Source organism: Hemitrygon akajei, chromosome 21, assembly GCF_048418815.1.
Source record: "Hemitrygon akajei chromosome 21, sHemAka1.3, whole genome shotgun sequence".
Classification (NCBI taxonomy): Eukaryota; Metazoa; Chordata; class Chondrichthyes; order Myliobatiformes; family Dasyatidae; genus Hemitrygon; species Hemitrygon akajei.
Window position 1 is genome coordinate 39,332,058 of NC_133144.1, and position 18,935 is coordinate 39,350,992.

At 35.9% G+C, this 18,935-nt stretch overlaps 1 protein-coding gene across 1 annotated transcript in view; it reads left to right on the forward strand.

Annotated features, from left to right (window-relative positions):
• Positions 1 to 18,935, forward strand: part of LOC140714247 (NFU1 iron-sulfur cluster scaffold homolog, mitochondrial-like) — a 44,003-nt gene that overhangs the window by 14,061 nt on the left and 11,007 nt on the right. The window contains exons 3-5 of the mRNA XM_073025291.1: positions 5,410 to 5,545; positions 7,197 to 7,263; positions 7,342 to 7,450. Coding sequence (XP_072881392.1) covers positions 5,410 to 5,545; positions 7,197 to 7,263; positions 7,342 to 7,450 — 312 coding nt within the window. The remainder of the gene's footprint in view (positions 1 to 5,409; positions 5,546 to 7,196; positions 7,264 to 7,341; positions 7,451 to 18,935) is intronic.

Consider the following 18,935-nt stretch of genomic DNA (forward strand, 5'->3'; position numbering starts at 1 on the left):
TGCTTGTCAGGAAGTAGGAGGAGATGACAATAATGAAGGGTGCAGTGGACAGTGCTAGGGAGAATGTGGGTGAGAGGTGTGTTTGTGTCACATGGCTTGTTTTGCTCATGTAAAAAAAGTTTTAATTACAAATTGCAAATAATCATAAGATCTGTATTTGTAAATAAAATAGAGCTTATTTTTGTTGCTGTGCTATTTTAATACAGCAGTTACAAATCTCCTTGCTAACTAATGCAAAATAGTTTTTGTTCTAAATATAATATCAATGTTGAGAGAACCTTGCTGAATCAGTTTCTGTAAAAGGCTGTAGATCTGGCTTTATATTTTGTGTCTCTAAATGTTACCTTTTTTTTGTTTCAAAATTATATCTGCTTGTGGCACCAGAGATGTTCTTTGTGTATAGATAAGGTCAACTCTTGTATAACTGAATACATTAAATTACTCAACAATAGCTAAGATTATATTGTAACTTGCCATTGTGAGGTATATTTTAAGTAGAACACCATCCTGTTGGTTTTAAACAAGCAACTTTAGTTGAAAACCTCATTTATCTTTGTAAGCATCAAGCCTTAATGAAAACTTCCAAGGAGAGTTAAAATACTGGTGAGGTTTATTGACAATCTGTCATGGGATCTGACATCCATGTTAGTCAGCACACAGCCTTTGCTATTGAGCTGTCATGTGCATGTTACCATATTGGTTCAAATGGCAGCAAAATGCCAGCAGACATTTAAAAGAACATTATTTTTCATTTATATGTTCATTAGTTGGCATTTACCCTTTGAAAGCATGAATGATGCCCTTGGTTAAGATTCAATGAAAGCCTCTGCATAACACTCAAGTGTGTTAGATTTAATTGATTTTGACTGATTTTATTGTTCCACTGCACCGTGGCAATCCTGTGTCTGTACGAGATGATATCCTGACTAATCATCAACATGCTTTCTTCTTATTACTTTTTCAGTGGTGTGTGTTATTTCTGTCAATGTGTTAAGGGACTTGTCTCTCCTAAAGCAACTTATCATACATCACAGAAGTATTCGTTGATGAAGTAAATCTCTTTTCAGTACAGGGCTGTCAATTTGCATCAGAGAGGCTTCAGATCTTAAATACAACTTAATTCTTTTACCGTTTCCAGTGTGCTGTGTTTGGTGTTAGTGTATCTAAAGCAATCAGGTAAAATTGCAAAATCAAGTGTTTTGCTCTATAGAATGTTTAGTTTCTGATTGACACATTTAAAAGCAATTCCAGCTTTTTCATTTTTATGCATAAATCAAAAGTAGATCTTACAAATGTTTTGCTGCACTTTCTGTTCTCTAAACAATTCAATGAAATGTTTGCATACCAAGTAATAATCTGTAGGTATGGTTTCAGCCACTAGGTGGGAGACAAAGCTTAACTTGTCCATGCATTACATTTATCTGCAATGCTGGCTACTTTTACTTCAGTGTTTTTTTATCTTATTCCTGGAATCTCACAATGAAATTGCCAGTGTTTTGAATACATATTGCTTATCTAAAAGGGCAAACTTTACCTTTTAAGTATAGCTTGTGAAAATACTTAGAGGAACAAAAGGTTTGGTTAAAATATAGCCAGAAAAAGTTACATTAAAAAGTTGTACGCATGTGGCAGAGACAATGCACATCTGCTTTATCAACTCTGATGATTAGATTTTAATGTATAAATAGACTTAGCTGCCATTAGTACTTATAATTGTTTTCAACACTGCTTGAGTGAGCTGAAAAACTATTCAAATACTCCAATATAAAATTTTAAAGTGCTTTAGACTCTTTATAGCGGAAGAATTATCGCTTGGACTTACCATTCTATGAAGCAAATTTTAACATTTAAACATAGAGGAATTGTTTAACCCTTTCCCATCATACCTATTTGCAAGCAAAGAGCAAGGGTGAAACATGAGTTGGTTTCTTTCACTTGTTTAGTATGCACAAAAATGTATATACAGTATATTGAGTGTGAATGACTTGAATGAAAGATTGAATTTATGGAACAATATAATACCCTTTAAAACTATCTCCAGCACAATAAGACAGAAAAGATTAGATGACCTTGCAGATCAAACAGCCTAAAGCAGGATGGAAATAACTAAGGTTCTGAAAAGCTGCTATTGGTAGCCTAGAATCAGATAGTATTTCCATTTGTATAGGGCCCTGTTGGACTGCAGCATGGTTGAATCTCTTTTCAGCTGCAGGTAAACAATCATGACCTCTATTTTTCATCAGTGAGGTAGTTAGCCAGATGTACAATGGGTGGCATTGGTAAAAGATGATGACTTCCAGGAATACATGATTTTATTGAAGGCAGTACAATCTCTTGGGATGTTACATTAAGCTGAGACTGTTTTTAGGATGCATGTTAAAAGTTACAGAGTACAATTAGAGGAAATGTGGTTCTCCTCATCTCCTTAAATTAGGGTAATCTAAAATATATTATCATTCAATAGTATCACCTGAGCAGGCAATGTTCCAGACTGACTGCTAAATTCATCTATATTGTGAGTGCATTTTACAGGGCAGTGCCTGCAGTTCCCCATGACGACCAGCATTTGCTCATGGACATCCATAAACACAGGGGTCCTGAACTTGCTGGCAGCAGTGACTGGCAATTACATGACTCCACAATGAGGCAGCGTTCTTCATCAAATCTGATGTTGCATTTCCCTGTGCTTACAGTCAACAAACCTGTAGCAATTTAGAGCTGGTATCTGGAGTTCAAGGGGGTAGAATTGTTGCAAGGAATTAATGAAAATATTTTACATTTCAATAGTTTGAATTATTTTTAATTTACTGTTGACTTTTATAAAAGATTTTTTTAGTTTGATTTATTATTTAAACAATAAATAGTGTTTATTGTTTCTGAATGTTGGAAACATTGGGCATTTGGCATCTTTGATAGTTAGCTAAGTCGGGGCATTAATAAATTAACAATTCCATTGGCGATGCTTGTTCTGCCATCGTCTTATTTCATGTGATAGGATTTACAGGTGGTAACTGTGGCACTGTGTGTAAACTTGCTGCTGAGCTTTGACTAAGTCCTCAATTGGGGATGGGACAAAGATAATTGTTCTTTTCCCCCTCTCATAGGGCAGCAATAAACATGGGTTGCTCACTGCAAATTCAAGGTAAAAAGTAATGTCATAGTTCTGTTAGTTACTTTGCTGAGCTTGACTTCAAATGTGAACTTGAAACCAACAGTAATGGAGAGTTGACAAGCCTTTTTTCCAAATTTGTTTTTATAACCTTGACATTGACTTTTGTGAACTGAGTAGGTGATCTAACAACGTTTGGACTTCCAATTCTAATATAATGGTAGAAATTATGCCTTTTAGAAATGAGTATTCCGTTTTGAGACAGTTGGAGTTTTGAGCAACACACACAAACGCGCGCGTGCGCACATGAACAAACAAACACAATATACTGGAGGAACTCAGCAGGAATGTTGTCAATTTTATGGGCTGTTTAATAATATATTATGGATCCCGCTAAGGCACACTAACTCCTCGAATTTGTAAAAAAAAGCAGAAATAGTATCAGCCATATGCATATGACCAGCCTCACCAATCCACCACCACATTTCCATCCAGTTGGCTCTGCAATTCAGTAAGACTGTGGGTGACAATGTATGTAGTCAACATTGCCACTTCTGCACCAAATCCTGAAAGTCCCTTGGAATCCAAAAATCCACTGATTCTCAGATTTGAATGTGCTCAATTTCTGAGCAATTGCCCTACCATCTTAGTATATATCTTATACCATCATATAGGATAGTCCAGCAAAGCAGAAGTTACTAATGTTGTGTGTTCCTTATTCACTTTCTGTGAATAAGACAAGAGAACATGCAGTTGTTGCCAGAATTTACATTTTATACAGTTAAGAAATGTAGGTGAGTTGTGTATGAAATATTGTCCACATTTTAGGTACTATTGGTTGCATTAGTTTATCTATCTGCATCACGTGGATCAGGAACAAAGTAAAGGCACCTTGTATATTGTCTCGACCAAGAGAAAATCTGCAGATGCTGGAAATCCAAGCACCACACACAAAACGCTGGAGGAACTCAGCAGGTTAGGCAGCATCAATGGAAAAGAGTAAACAGTCCTGCGGAAGGGTCTCAGCCCAAAACATCAACTGTACTCTTTTCTATAGATGCTGCCTGACCTGCTGAGTTCCTCCAGCATTTTGTGTGCCAACCTTTACTCAACATGAAGCTTTTTTGATTTGCTGGGTTAGAACATTGAAATGTTGGCAGATTCCGTGAACATCAGAATTTCTGTGGATTTTTGAGCCTGATGGTTTCACTTATAGAAGGTGTGAATTTGTGTGAGCTCCTAAGGAGTATTGTTGAGCTATATAATTCTGATTCTGGATGTTTAGAATGGTGCCGTAGATTTGCTATTCAAGTGGGCTTGCTTTGGGATGGTACAAATCAGCTTGAGAATTGTATGAAGCTTCATGAGTGTTGTCCTGGCAAGTGGAAATTATTCTTTCACAGTACTCACATGCCTGACAAATGGTTGAAAAGTCTTAAGGAATTAGATGATGATTCTCTTGCTAGAATTATCACTGAGTAGGTTATTGGAGAGCAGGTGTCAGTTGATGTCATTGTTGACAATAAATTCCATTTTATGTTGTTGATGATTGAGAGTAGAGTTTAATTATAGTGATTGAGTAGATTGGTAATTATATACTTAGTTTAGAATTAATTGTAGACCTGGCATAGTTTTAATTAACAATAAACATCTTGGCACATCGAATCTCTGACGTATGTAGGAAGCAGCAAAGTAGAGCCTGTAATAGATACGGCATTTACTGCAGATGTTGTTTACAAAAAGATATTATCCTCATCATTACTTTCCCAGTAGCTTCAGGAATGAATTCTTAATCTTGATCTTTTTTCATGTTTTTTGTGCTTGCACCTCCTCAAAACTGAAGGTGGTGACCGCTGTTGAGGACTCAAATGCTTTTGCCAAATCAATGTGGAGTCTGAAGAAACCTTTATCTCATTATATCTTGAAGATCTAATGACTCAAGAATAGAGAATTCACTTGGTATCTTGTTTGTAGGGCTTGCTCAACAGCAATTGACTGTTGTGTTTGTAAAATTTCAATAATAACAGCGGCTTAAAAATGTTCTTATCAGTCAATGCGATGTTTTGAAAAAAGATGCTAAATGTGAACTGCTTAGTTCATCTGAAAGTTAAAATATCATAGTTTTGAGGTGACTTCAGCAATGGGTCATACAAATTTTATGGCTAAAAAAACAGGCTTTAAGAGCAATACTCTTGACTTATACTGTATTAGAAAATGGTGATTACAGCAATTAATATGAAGCATAATTTAAAACCCAGTTTGTAGGAAATATTCTGAAATATAATGTTTTTCTCTTGTAGGTCGATTCATGGCATTACAGACCCTGGACACACCAAATCCTAACAGCTTAAAGTTTCTCGTTGGTCGTCAAATAGTTGAATCAGGGAGCATTGATTTTCCAAATGTCGATTCAGCTCATAGCTCACCTCTAGCCAAGTAAGTTAACAGGTTTACATGTAACCATGCACATTTGATAAGGTCATGACTGGTCTGATTTTAACCTCATTTCTGATTTCCCAAGTATCTCTCACAACTTTTCATCCTATTGTTGAGAAAGAATCTGTCTATCTCTGTCTTAAAAATATTAGAAGGTAATGCTTCCATTGCTCTTTGAAGAAGATGTTTCCAAAGTCTACTGTCCCTGTTTATAAAGCTACCTCATAATCATCTTCAGTGGGCAGCCCCACACATTTAAGTACTAATTCTAGATTCTCCCACAAGAGAAAATATCCTCTTACATCCACTCCTGTCAAAATGTGTTATACATTTCAGTATTGCCCTCCTTCACTTTTTGAAGTTCCAGGTGAAACACCTAAATCATCCAGTATTTTCTCATAAGACATCTCACTTTATTGCAGGTATTAGTCTGATTTAACTAAGTAGCTTTTTAAGATACTGGTCTTGAGGTGCTGTAGTGAATAGAAAGATGAGCATTGGTGAATTGTCTCTCAAACCATCTCACAATACTCTGATATTTGTTACAGCTACTGATTTGACTGCCAGTCAATTTTGCAGACAGAAAACTCTCCGTTTTAAAAAATCACCAGATATTGGTTGAGGGTCGATATAGACTAGGAACTCCAGAAGTGTTGTCTGCCACACAGAGGAAATCAGCAGCTTCTCCATATGGGATTTTAATGAACACTGTTTAACTTCTGTCCTGAAAGATAGCATCTCTAATAGTGTGGCACTTCCTTGGTACAGGGTTAAAGTGCCAAACTAAATTAACTGCTTGAGTCTCTGTAGTGGGACCTGTGTCCATGTTATTTTGAATCTGAAATTAGAGTATCATATAGATCCACAGTTCACATGTACTAATAACTCCTGTTTAGAACTTCAGCTGTAGACCTTTACACTGAAAAGTACCTGAATACGTAGGTGGGATTTTGTATATGCAGGTATACACTATATGTTTTAAAGAATGTTCAGCAATTTTCTGAAAATGAATGTATCACTGTCCAGGAAAGGTGGATTCTTTGGTGCTTTCTCATAATCTTTCGAAGTACATTATTTCTGGCACATTATTTAAAATTGTTACAATAATAATATATAAAAGACACTTGGCTAGGAAAAATTTGCAGGTGTTCCCAACCTGGGATCCACAGATTCCTTGCTTAATGGTATTGGTCCATGGCATAAAAAAGGTTGCCAAACATAAGCAAATGGGACTTTTTTTTAGATGGGCATCGTGGTTGCTATGAGTTAGGCCAAAGGCCTGTTTCCATTCTGTATTACTTTGCGACTAATTCTATAAATATGTTCTAAACTGTTTGCCATCTAAGTATTCATTGTTACCTTTGTTGCAGCCTTTAAAATATACCTACAATGCAGGCACAGTTTCAATAGATACATTTCTGAAACTTTTCCATTTTTTCAATTCTTTCAACTGCGTATTTCAGATAAAACATAGGATTCCAGCATTTTGCATGCTAAATGGTCAGAGATGCAGCTGGGTCAGACTTAATAATTATAATTATAATAATGTGAGTTAATAAGCAGAATCTGGCACTTGTACAAAAAAGAATTTAGTATTGATAAGGAAGACAAGCTGTTCAGGAACGAGCTCTCATTTGGCTTTCTTTTTCAGGCAGCTGTTCCAAATAGAAGGGGTTAAAAGTGTGTTCTTTGGGCCTGATTTCATTACAATAACTAGGGTAAGAATGACCATAATCCCTATTTGTTTTTGTATGATCATAGTGCAGGAGAATAATTAAAATATTCAATACCCACAGGAAAGTCAAGTGGAATGGAATATCCTTAAGCCGCAGGTTTCTGCTGTCCTTGTGGATTTCTTTGCTAGTGGTGTTCCTTTAATCACAGGTGTGCTGCAACCAGATTCTGGTAAGGATTTCACTTTGTACTTCATGGTTGTAGTTGAAGTTAGACTGAATGATACAAAAGGAAGTGAGATCGATAGCAAACCTACTCAGATTTGTCTACTTAGTCTTATCTTAGTCTAATAATGTGTTATTATTAGAGCTACAAAATGGAGATTAGAGTAAATTTTTAAGCCTGTCAATTTTTTTCAACAAAGATACTTGTATAATTTAGGAATTTTCTATGGGTATTTATAAGGAGATTACTATTAAAGATTACTATTAAAATTTTCATTGTTTTAGTTGATGTTCCTTTCTCTTAAATGTTATCTTTAATGTGGTAGTCTCTCACCATTACTCATAAAAAAAAACAAAATGTTAATGCAGAGTTTCTGTTTATTAAGAATAGTAAATTATTTAAGGAACAATGGTTGAAGTGAAAACATCCTGATTAGTTATTCTAGCTGTTAAATCCTGCCACAGCACCAAGGAGGCTAGAGGGTCCAGCAAGTAGTACAGTAAACTGGGGCAGTTTGTTCAGAATTCTGATGGAAGCAGTAAGGATGCCAAGCTGTGAACTGTTGGTGGGTGGAGGCTGGTGGCAACCCACTAATTAAGATCAAATAGGTCACTCTAGTCTAGAAAGACTTCCTGTTTGTGTCCCAAGCACTCTGGTCAGATTTACACTGATGTCGTGCCTGTATTCTCTGACCTCTGCCTCCTGCTAGCTGACTGTCACCACTGGTAGACAGTCAACCAGCAGGATAGACTGAGGATGGGGAAGCTGAATGCCATATGGCTGACTCCAAAAAGCATCAAGGAATTTAAAAGACATGACACAAATTAGAGAACTATAAATCACTTCTTTCACTTCCTGATGTGCTGCTGAACATTAATAGGATTTGCATCTCTGAGGTATCAGAATGTAAGAGGAAGAGAGAATTGTCAACTGCAGTAAAGCAGGCAGCATTTGATCCTGCTGTAGTTCCTGTGGTGGATGTGGATAAACAACTTTACTAAATTCAAAACAAGCCTCATTCTTTCTCTCCAGATTCTCCAAGATTGTTTTCCATTCTAGGGTCAGTTCTGTAGAACAGGCTACATTCACATTTCTTCCAAAGGGTTCTCAGAGGAGCTTTGTGATCAGCAGCCTTGAGGAAGAGGACTGCTCAGTAATTATTTTCAGAGCTGGACATACTGAGAATCAGTAAATCCTTCAAAGCCAGCCTCTACAATTGGAAGGCAGAGGCAGCACCAAGTAGAGTGGAACTTCCAGTCTTCTATCATAGAGACTTTAGATGACAGCAATTGGGGAAAGTCTGTACCCAGCCATTGATCCTGAAGGAGCTGATAAGCTCAACCCCTTCTTTTGAGACAAATAAAACTTCCAGCTGATTGATGACTTTTTACACGGCATGTTAAGTTGGATGGACCTAGTACTTCTGAACTGTACTGCTCTCTGTTTCTGATGGCAGTATATCAGAATCTACAAGGAAAGGTATCATCACTCTATCTAAATGCAAAAGGGAGAAAGGGAAGAATTTCAACATTGGTGTTGAATGTGAGTTACAAGATTCTCTCCAAGTCCGTCATCAATGAAGTCATTTGCTCTGGGGCAGGTGATCAATCTGTGCCAGGTCTACACCACACCCAGGAGGAAGAGCTGTGAAAGCCTTTGTCTCCCTATGTAGAGGACAGGTGAACAGAAAGTGAAGTCCACTGATGAAACACCCAATATCTCTAAAATGGCCTTTGAGTTAATCTGTCCCCCACAGAGACACCAGTAGCACAGTCTGTTAATTACTAGGAAACAAAAACCTTCCCCGTCAGATCTAGCCAGCAAGGCTGCCCTCTCTGCTGTGTCTTCTTTGTGTTGTGTTGACCCTTTTGCCAAATCTGTCAAAAACAATACAATTCCAGGCATCAGGAGCACTTGTAGAGTCATAGAAATATTCAGCAAGGAACCAGGCACTGTGGTGCACTGATTCCACATTAATGAATTTTTATACTAATTTCAAGTCAAAGTCTCTGTGTATATGGACAATGTTGCCATTTTGCACACACAAAGGTTTGATAAACCCCAAAGTGATAATGGAGTTCACACGAAATTCACCAGAAAATCTCTACTTCTTTTACTTCCATTTGAGTGGGTAGATAAGGACCTCCATCTATCTTATCCAAGTTAGTGCTTTTGACTGCCCTCAATGCTGTATTGAGGAGGGAAAATACTGGATGGCGGGGGGAGTTGTTATTGCTGTGGTAGTGTTAACACATGATACAAATATAATCTGGCCAGCATATACCAGGTAAGCTGTGGCTCCGTGTACAATATGGCTCTAGATTTATATACTAATTTGTTTTTTCTTAAATATTTGCATTTATTTTCATTGTCACTGCTGCTTCATTTTTTTTGTTAGACTCTGTAACTTGAAATTTTCTTTTTTTCAATCTTTTTATTATTATTATTAATATCAACATAATAAGATTAATACATAGATAGTGGGATTACAAACTTACAAATTTATACTGAACATGAAAGGATACACAAGCAATAGTTACAATATAATTAAGTCTTTCCAAATCATGAATGATACAAATAACATATAAACAAAGCAAAACTACGGTAGGTTATATCATAATATATATTAAAAAAAACAAAAAAGAGAAAAAGAAAAAAAAATTATGCTAGAAAAACTAATCTAACAACCTAATAACTAATAGAGAGAAAAAAAGAAGAAAAAGAGAAAAAAAAAATTTTTAATGGGCAGTTTATAATATCTATAAAAAAAATACAAAATCATCAGTATCGCCAACTCCAATCCTCTCAACATATGTATAATCAAAACTGGAAAAACGAATAGGTTTGGAACAGGGTCTCATTACATCATATGAAAATATTGAATAAATGGTCTCCATGTCTTTTCAAAATTAATAGAAGGGTCAAATACAACACTTCTAATTTTCTCCAAATTTAGACATAACATAGTTTGAGAAAGCCAATGAAATATGGTAGGGAGATTAATTTCTTTCCAATTCAACAAAATAGATCTTCTAGCCATTAATGTAAGAAATGCAATCATTCGACAAGCAGAAGAAGATAAATGGATTGAGTCCATCATTGGTAAACCAAAAATTGCAGTAATAAGATGAGGTTGTAAATCAATGTTCAATACCGTGGAAATAATATCAAAAATGTCTTTCCAATATTTTTTCAAAAGCGGACATGACCAAAACATATGAGTTAAAGACGCTATCTCAGAATGACATCTGTCACAAATAGGATTTATATATGAATAAAAACAAGCCAATTTATCCTTGGATATATGAGCCCTGTGCACAACTTTAAACTGTATTAATGAATGTTTAGCACATATAGATGATAAATTGACTAATTGAAGAATTTTATCCCAATTCTCAATAGGGATAGTGTTACGAACCCCGTAACTGGGTCACTTACCAGCAAAGATAGAGAGGTCCGTTGAAGTCTGATGGTACTATTTTTAAAAGTTTTTTATTTATAAAGGGGCACAAAAGTAAGGTTAATACAAACATTCAGAAAATATACGTCGTCAATACTCAATCTAAAGCACGAGTATAGTAATAATCATCAATAAGAAGTAGCTCTATCGTTTTGTCTAGGGGTAAAAATATTGTCCAATGGAAATATAAAAGTCTCTCAAGTTCATGCAGGCTTTAGCCTTTGGGGACCGCTGGGTTTTCACTGGTTGGAGAGAGAGAGAGAGATTTGTGATAAGAGAAACTTGCCCTTGTCTTTTGATGAGGCCGATCCAATGTGTCGGGGGAGTTGGTTCCCCGTTGTTAATTACAGAAACTCGTTTCTGTGGTATCAGCCACCAGCTTCCAGGCCTGGGTACCGAACACACGTGGCTTCCTTCAAATGGCTGCCCGCTATACGGGATCGCTAGTGTCTCTTCTGGTCTGTCTGAGGGGCCGTCTCTACAGCCCCTCTTTTTATCTGGACTCACGGGGTCTCAGATGTCAATCAGGTTGGGATGATGCAATCTCTCCTCATAGCCCAGTCCACGTTGACCTGAGAGCTGGCACGTAGTATAGGATCGCAATCCACAAAGGTGTCTCCAAGAAACAATGGCCAAATCCGTTGCTTTGTCTTGCTGAGGGCAGGACACATTCCAAAACCTTGAGGATTCTCTCTCATTTCCTGGGTCCAAGACCCGAATTAATAGCGATCTTGCGATTCTCAAGAAGGAGGGGGCTGGGATCATAACAATAGTAAGGTTAAGTTCTCTTTCCCAATCATTTTTAATCTTATAGAAGGGCTCTGAACGTATTTTCATAATTATATTGTAGAGTTTTGATATTACACCTTTCAGAGAAGGATTTAGTTCTAACAAATTCTCCAAAATACCCGAAGACTAAAGATTTGGAAAGGTAGGAAGTACAGTATTTAAGAAATTCCTAATCTGTAAATATCTAAAAAAAAAAATGAAATCTAGGCAAATTATATTTATTAGATAATTGTTCAAAAGACATAAAACAATTATCCAAAAATAAATCGGAAAATCGTAGTAATCCTTCAGTCTTCCAAGCTGAATAAGCTTGGTCTGTAATAGAAGGATAAAAAAAGAAATTGGATACAATAGGAATTGTTAAAACAAACTGATTCAACCCAAAAAATTTCCGAAATTGAAACCATATACGTAAAGTATGTTTAACTATCGGATTGTCAATTCGTTTCTGCAATTTAGAAAGAGCAAAGGGAAGAGAAGACCCTAAAATAGAACCCAATGAAAATCCTTGTACAGATTTAGTTTCCAGGTTCACCCAATGAGGGCTAAAAGATAAATCCCAATCCTTTAACCAACATATCAAATATCGGATATTAACTGCCCAATAATAAAATCTAAAATTAGGCAATGCCAATCCACCTTCCTTCCTTGCCTTCTGTAAATATTTTTTACCTAATCTAGGATTTTTATTCTGCCATATATATGAGGAAATTTTTGAATCAACATTAGCAAAAAAAGATTTCGGAATAACAATTGGTACCGCTTGAAATATATATAAAAACTTGGGTAAAATAATCATCTTAATAGCATTAATCCGACCTATCAGAGATAAAGATAATGGTGACCATTTAGTGAACAAACATTTAATCTGATCAGTTAAGGGTAAAAAATTAACCTTAAATAACTCCTTATAATTTTTTGTAATTTTAATCCCTAAGTATATAAAAGAGTCATTAACTAATTTAAAAGGTAAATTTCCATAAATGGGAACCTGTCTATTTAAAGGAAACAATTCACTCCTATTAAGATTTAATTTATACCCGGAAAAATTACTAAATTCAGCCAACAATGATATAACTGCAGGAATGGATTTCTCAGGATCAGAAATAAATAATAATAAATCATCTGCGTATAATGATAACTTATGTATATCCATCCCACGAGTAATGCCAAAAATGTTCGGTGATTCTCTAATAGCAATTGCCAAAGGTTCTAAAGCAATATCAAATAATAATGGACTAAGAGGACAGCCTTGTCTAGTACCCCGAAATAAACGAAAAAAGGGAGATCTTTGATTGTTAGTAAAAACCGAGGCTACTGGAGTATGATATATCAGTTTAATCCAGGAAATGAATGTCGGACTAAAATTAAACTTCTCAAGCACAGTAAATAAGTATGGCCATTCAACTCTATCAAATGCTTTCTCCGCATCTAATGAAATGACACATTCTGAGGTGCTACGTGAAGGAGTATAAACAATATTCAATAATCTCCTAATATTGAAAAAAGAATAGCGATTTTTAATAAAACCAGTTTGATCTTCCGAGATAATTTGAGGTAATACCTTCTCCAGCCTGGACACCAGTAACTTGGAAAAGATCTTGGAATCTACATTCAATAAGGATATTGGTCTATAGGATGCACAGTCAGTAGGGTCTTTATCTTTTTTCAATATTAAAGAAATGGAAGCTCTATAAAAAGATTGTGGCAGTTTACCCAATCTAATTGCTTCTTCAAAAACCCTGCATAACCAAGGAGAAAGAGTAGAGGAAAAACACTTAAAAAATTCCACTGTATACCCATCTGGACCTGGTGCTTTCCCAGAATTCATAGAGGAAATAACCCCTTTAATTTCTGCATCCATAATAGGAGTTTCTAATATTGAAAGATCATCTGATGATAATTTTGGAAAATTCAATTTCCCAAGAAAATCATACATGGTATTATGATCATGAGGGAATTCAGAATGATACAGGGAGGTATAAAAATCTTGAAAAGATTTGTTTATCTCAATCATGATTAATTGTCAATTCACCATTCTGTTGACGAATCTTAATAATTTGACGTTTAACCAAAGCATTCTTCAATTGATTAGCTAACAGTTTACCCGATTTATCACTATGTATATAAAAATCAGATCTGGTTTTCATTAATTGATTTTCAATCGAAGATGTAAGTAATAAACTATGTTCCATTTGAGGTTCAACCCTTTGTTTGTAAAGCTCCTTACTAGGAGCAGTCGAATATTTCTTGTCAATTTCTTTAATTTTATCAACCAATAAAAGAGTTTCCTTCTTAATATGTTTTCTCAAACCAACGGAATAGGAGATAATCTGTCCACGTATATATGCTTTAAAAGTGTCCCAAAGTGTTCCGCAAGAAATATCATCCGTGGAATTAGTTGAAAAGAAGAAATCGATCTGTTCCTTCATAAATTTAATGAAATCCAGATCTTGCAGTTAGGTAGAATCAAGTCGCCATTGCCTAACACTAGAAGCTGTATCCATAAATTTAATAGAAAGTTTCAATGGAGCATGATCAGAGATGGCTATAATATCATAATTACAACCAATTACAGATGGAATAAAACGAGAGTCAATAAAAAAATAATCAATTCTCGAGTAAGAATGATAAACATGCGAGAAAAATGAAAACTCTTTGTCCTTAGAATGCCGAAATCTCCAAATATCGAAAATTCCATTATCAGTCAAAAAAGAATTAATGTAAGTGGCCGACTTATTAGGTAAAGTCTGAGTGGATATAGATCTGTCCAGCAAAGGATTTAAACAACAATTAAAGTCACCACCCATTATTAACATATATTCATTTAGATTAGGTAGAGAAGTAAATAAGGACTTAAAAAAATCAGGATAATCCACATTTGGAGCATAAACATTAACCATAGCAACCTTTTTGTTAAAAAGTAACCCAGTAATCAACAAAAATCTACCATTCGGATCCGAAATAATATCGTGTTGGACAAATGTAATAGAGGAGTCAGTAAAAATTGAAACTCCCTTTACTTTGGCATTCGAATTCGAATGGTACTGTTGACCCCTCCAAAACCTAAAAAAAAAGGTTGATTGTCCTCTTTCTTCACATGAGTTTCTTGTACAAAAATAATATGTGCATTCAGTCTTTGGAATACTTTGAAAATCTTCTTCCGTTTAATCGGATGGTTTAAGCCATTAGTATTCCAAGAGACAAAATTAATGGTCTGAGCCATATTTCTAAAATCAACCCTTTGGTATATAAAGAGTTAACCAAATTATGAACTCATGCACCCGGAAGAGGAACAAAAATAAGGGGCGGACCCGGAAGTGATGACATCGTGGACATTTTAGTAGTTTAAAATTAGCCCAAATTAAAAAACTAAAAAAAACTGGTAAAAAGAACAATAGATTTAGAAAAGAAACCCCCACCCCCTGCCCAAGAAGAAAAAGTCCATCCCGAGCCTGGAGAAGGCTGGGGGGAAAAAAAGAATGATACTAAATCTAACCCCGTGTCAGCAGAAGGCAACTCCAAATATATAAAGGAGAGAAAAAAAGATCCACCCAAACTCCAAAAAAGTAATTATCACTATACTAAAACAAACTTCTTAATATAATTGCTAGTAAAAAAAAACAAAAAGAATATAAACACTAGTAACTTATAAATCGGGTTAAAACCCAAACAAAAAAAAGTTAAAATGTGATAAGAAATGCATTATAGGAAGAAGACGAGAGAAAAAAAATGGTGAAATCAAAAAAAAGCAAGAAATATTTTAGAGAAGAAACCGCCATCTTAGTCACACAAAAAATGAAAAGGATATATATCAAATAGTTTTTTAAAAATTCACCTTCAAAGGGTTAATAATAATGACCAAAAATAAAGTACAGTGGTTAAAGTAAGTAAAATAAGAAGATTAGTACGTTGAAAAAGAAACTTTAATTAGAATATAAAATGTAGAATAAACCTACACCAATAGCCAGAAACAAAATCTGGTTTTGGAAACAAAAACTATCTTGTAACGATCAAAATCACTCATTTATTAGAAACGAGAGTCCAAAGCAGTAGGATAATTCTCATCCAAAAAGCTTCGAGCTTCAGATGTGGAGAGAAAAACACGCCGTGGTGCATTCGGAGGCGAGATTCTAAGCTTCGCAGGGTATAAAAGCGCTGGTTTTAGATTTTTCTCATAACATTCGGACATCAGAGGTTTAAAAAGAAGCCTTGCCTTCATTACTTCTGGGCTAAAATCTTCCACTAATCTAAACTCAAAATCTTTGAATTTAACCATCCCTAAATGCCAAGCCACACGAATAAGTTGCTCTTTGACATGCACATAATGAAATCGAACAATTACAACAGGTGGTTTAGATGAAGAACTTGATGATCGGCACATAATTCTGTGTGGGCGCGATCAAGTAACGGAGGACTATTTGGGAATACAGAAGGGAACGCATCCTTTAAAAGTTGAGCAAAATACTTCGAGGGGTCCCCTTCTTCAATACCTTCCGGGAGACCAAGTATACATAAGTTCTGTCTTCTGGACCGATTTTCAAAGTCGACACTCTTGGCTTTAAGTGTTTCCACCTGTTTAATCGTCGAAGATAATTTCTGCTCCAGTTTTTCGATTATCAAGTCTCGCTTCCGAGCATCCTCTTGCAAAGTTGCGATTAGAGCTTGCTGCTGTTTAACTACTGAATCAGTCTTATCCATAGAATCCTGGAAAGCCTTTAGATCTTGTTTGAAAGTTTGTTGTTGTTCTTCAAATTTTTCATTTGAAAGCTCCAATAACATATCATGAGTCAATTCAGTACGCTTAGGATCGGTCTTTTTTTTCTTTCCGTTGCCGTTAGAATCTTTCCCAGGGTCTCGCCCTTTAGATCTCAAAGCCATTTCTGTACTCATTTCTTCAAAATTCACAGTACACTCTTAAAGATAAGTCCAAAAAAGTAGCAAGAATCTTTTAGTGTAGGTAAAAGTAAGTTAAATAAGGGTGATCATAGGTTAAGAAAAGTAAAGGTTATGGAGCGAATCTGAAACAGTACTCACTCCATGAGCATCTCCTGGTGACCTCCTGAAATTTTCTCTTACAGTGTTCTCAGTTTATGTTCAGGGTGAATTACACTTACTAAAAAGTACTTTTTGTATCATTGCTAGAAAAGTTCTTTAACTGATTGTATGCAATTGATTCCCATAAATTCAACATAGACAGGCAGCATCTATAGAAAGGAAAAACAAGTTTGAAATTATAGAGAAATGGGAGGAGTGAAGAGAACAAAGGGAATATCTGTGACAGTGTGAAGACCAAGACAGATTGAATGGCGCAATTATAATGATGTCAAATGGGAGAGGCATATTTGTCATGGCTGATTGTCTGGGCAAGGTGTGAATAGAAGATTATTTAGGTCAGAGATTTAAAAAACTGCTGAAATTGCAGTTGCTGTTAATACTTAGAAGTCAGGGAGGTAAAGATTGAATTACTGTTGCATCTGTCATCAGAACTAGCCAGTTCAGAAGCAAACTGGAAAGGCTGGTTTGCTAAAGTTGTTGAGTCCACTGTTTGGTCTTGAATATGATGATGTACCTGGTAGGAATATGTAATACTGTCTTACAAACTTGGGTTAGGTTTCATTGGAATGGTGATAAAGGCCAAAGACGTGACAGTCAGAGTGGAATGAAAAATTAAAATGACAGGCAATTTGTAGCTTGTGTTATTAAACAGAAATGTTCTGTGAATTGGTTAATCAATATGTGCTTGGTTTCTCCAGTGCAGAGGAGAGCACTGGATGTAGTTCATGAAAATGGGAAAAAATACAAGTGATTTGCTCACTTTAACCCATACGGAATTTTGGGTCCCAGGATTGTAGAAAAGGAAGAGTAGGTGTTACATCCCTCATCCTTCTACAGTTGCCGATAGAAGGGGTGTTGGTGTTGTTTGAGAAGGAAGCATTAACTTAGACTCATAAGAGGGAATGGTCCTTTTGGCATGCTAAATGGGGAAGGGAGAATAAGATGCATCTGGTGGTGGCATAATATTGAAGGTGGTTGAAATTACAGGGAATGATTCCTTGAATAGAGAGGCCAGTGGGGATAGGGTGTGCTCTATCCTACCTCTAGTTAAGAGGAGAGTAGTTCACAACAAAATGAACAGATGACTGTGACAGTCCAGTCAACTGTTGTGGAAAGATTGGGATGGTTAAGGAAGGTCAAAAGCATCTTGGAAGATATGGGAAATGTTACTGCTAGAGCAGGCTTGGAATTCATTGAGATGAGATTGCAAGTGGATGAAGCTGAGGTCTTTGCAGAGGAAAGATCATGGAACTGTGGACCAGAAACCTTTGCGATATGGTGAATCAAGGCTGTTGGAGAAAAAGTTCAAGACCCTACATGGACTTCTACATGGCATAAAGCAAGAATCTCACAATGTGATGAAAACAATGAATCAAAAAATGCAGAAAAGCTTGAACATTTCTAACCGTGGGTGGATCTGCAATGTGATTGGTGAAACTTCAGTTGGAATCAACATGTACTTAGTTGGAGCTGGAAGCATTTGGGGAAATAAAAGAACTGAACGTTAAAATGAGCTTTAGCCAGCGTTTTATTAAAGCAGAAATGTAAATGTCTCTTCCTACTTACTTTTCCTCCATCTTCTCTCAGCCAGCATATTTTCTGACAATCTTCTCTTATCATGGACATTTTTGTTCTCTGTCTCCTTTACAACATAAAATTTGTAGCATTTGTTCTTATTTTGGATTTCAAACATCTGCATCTTTTGTACTTTTATCATCATCAGAAATATTAGTTTGATTTTAGATGGGATCGTGTTTCCATGCTGAATAAAAGGATTTTTGTTATAATTTTTGTCATAATCAAAAATAATATCTTTGTCTTAATTGGCATGATCTAATTAACTTTGACAATGTTGTTGGTGCCAGATAGAGTGGTTTGAGTATCTCAGAAACTGCTAATCTCCTGGGATTTTCATGCACAACAGTCTCAAGAGTTTACAGTGAATGGTGCAATATACAGTGAGCAGCAGTTACGTGGGCATAAAGGTCTTGAGAGTGGTCAGAGGAAAATGGTCAGACAGCTTCAATCTGACAGGAAGGCTGTCTAACATAAATAACCATGTATAATAACAGTGGTGGGCAGAACAGCTTCTCTGAATTCATAATACATTGAACGTTATAATGATGGGGTACGGCAGCAGGAGACCACAAACAGACACTCAGTGGCCACTTTATTAGATGCCTA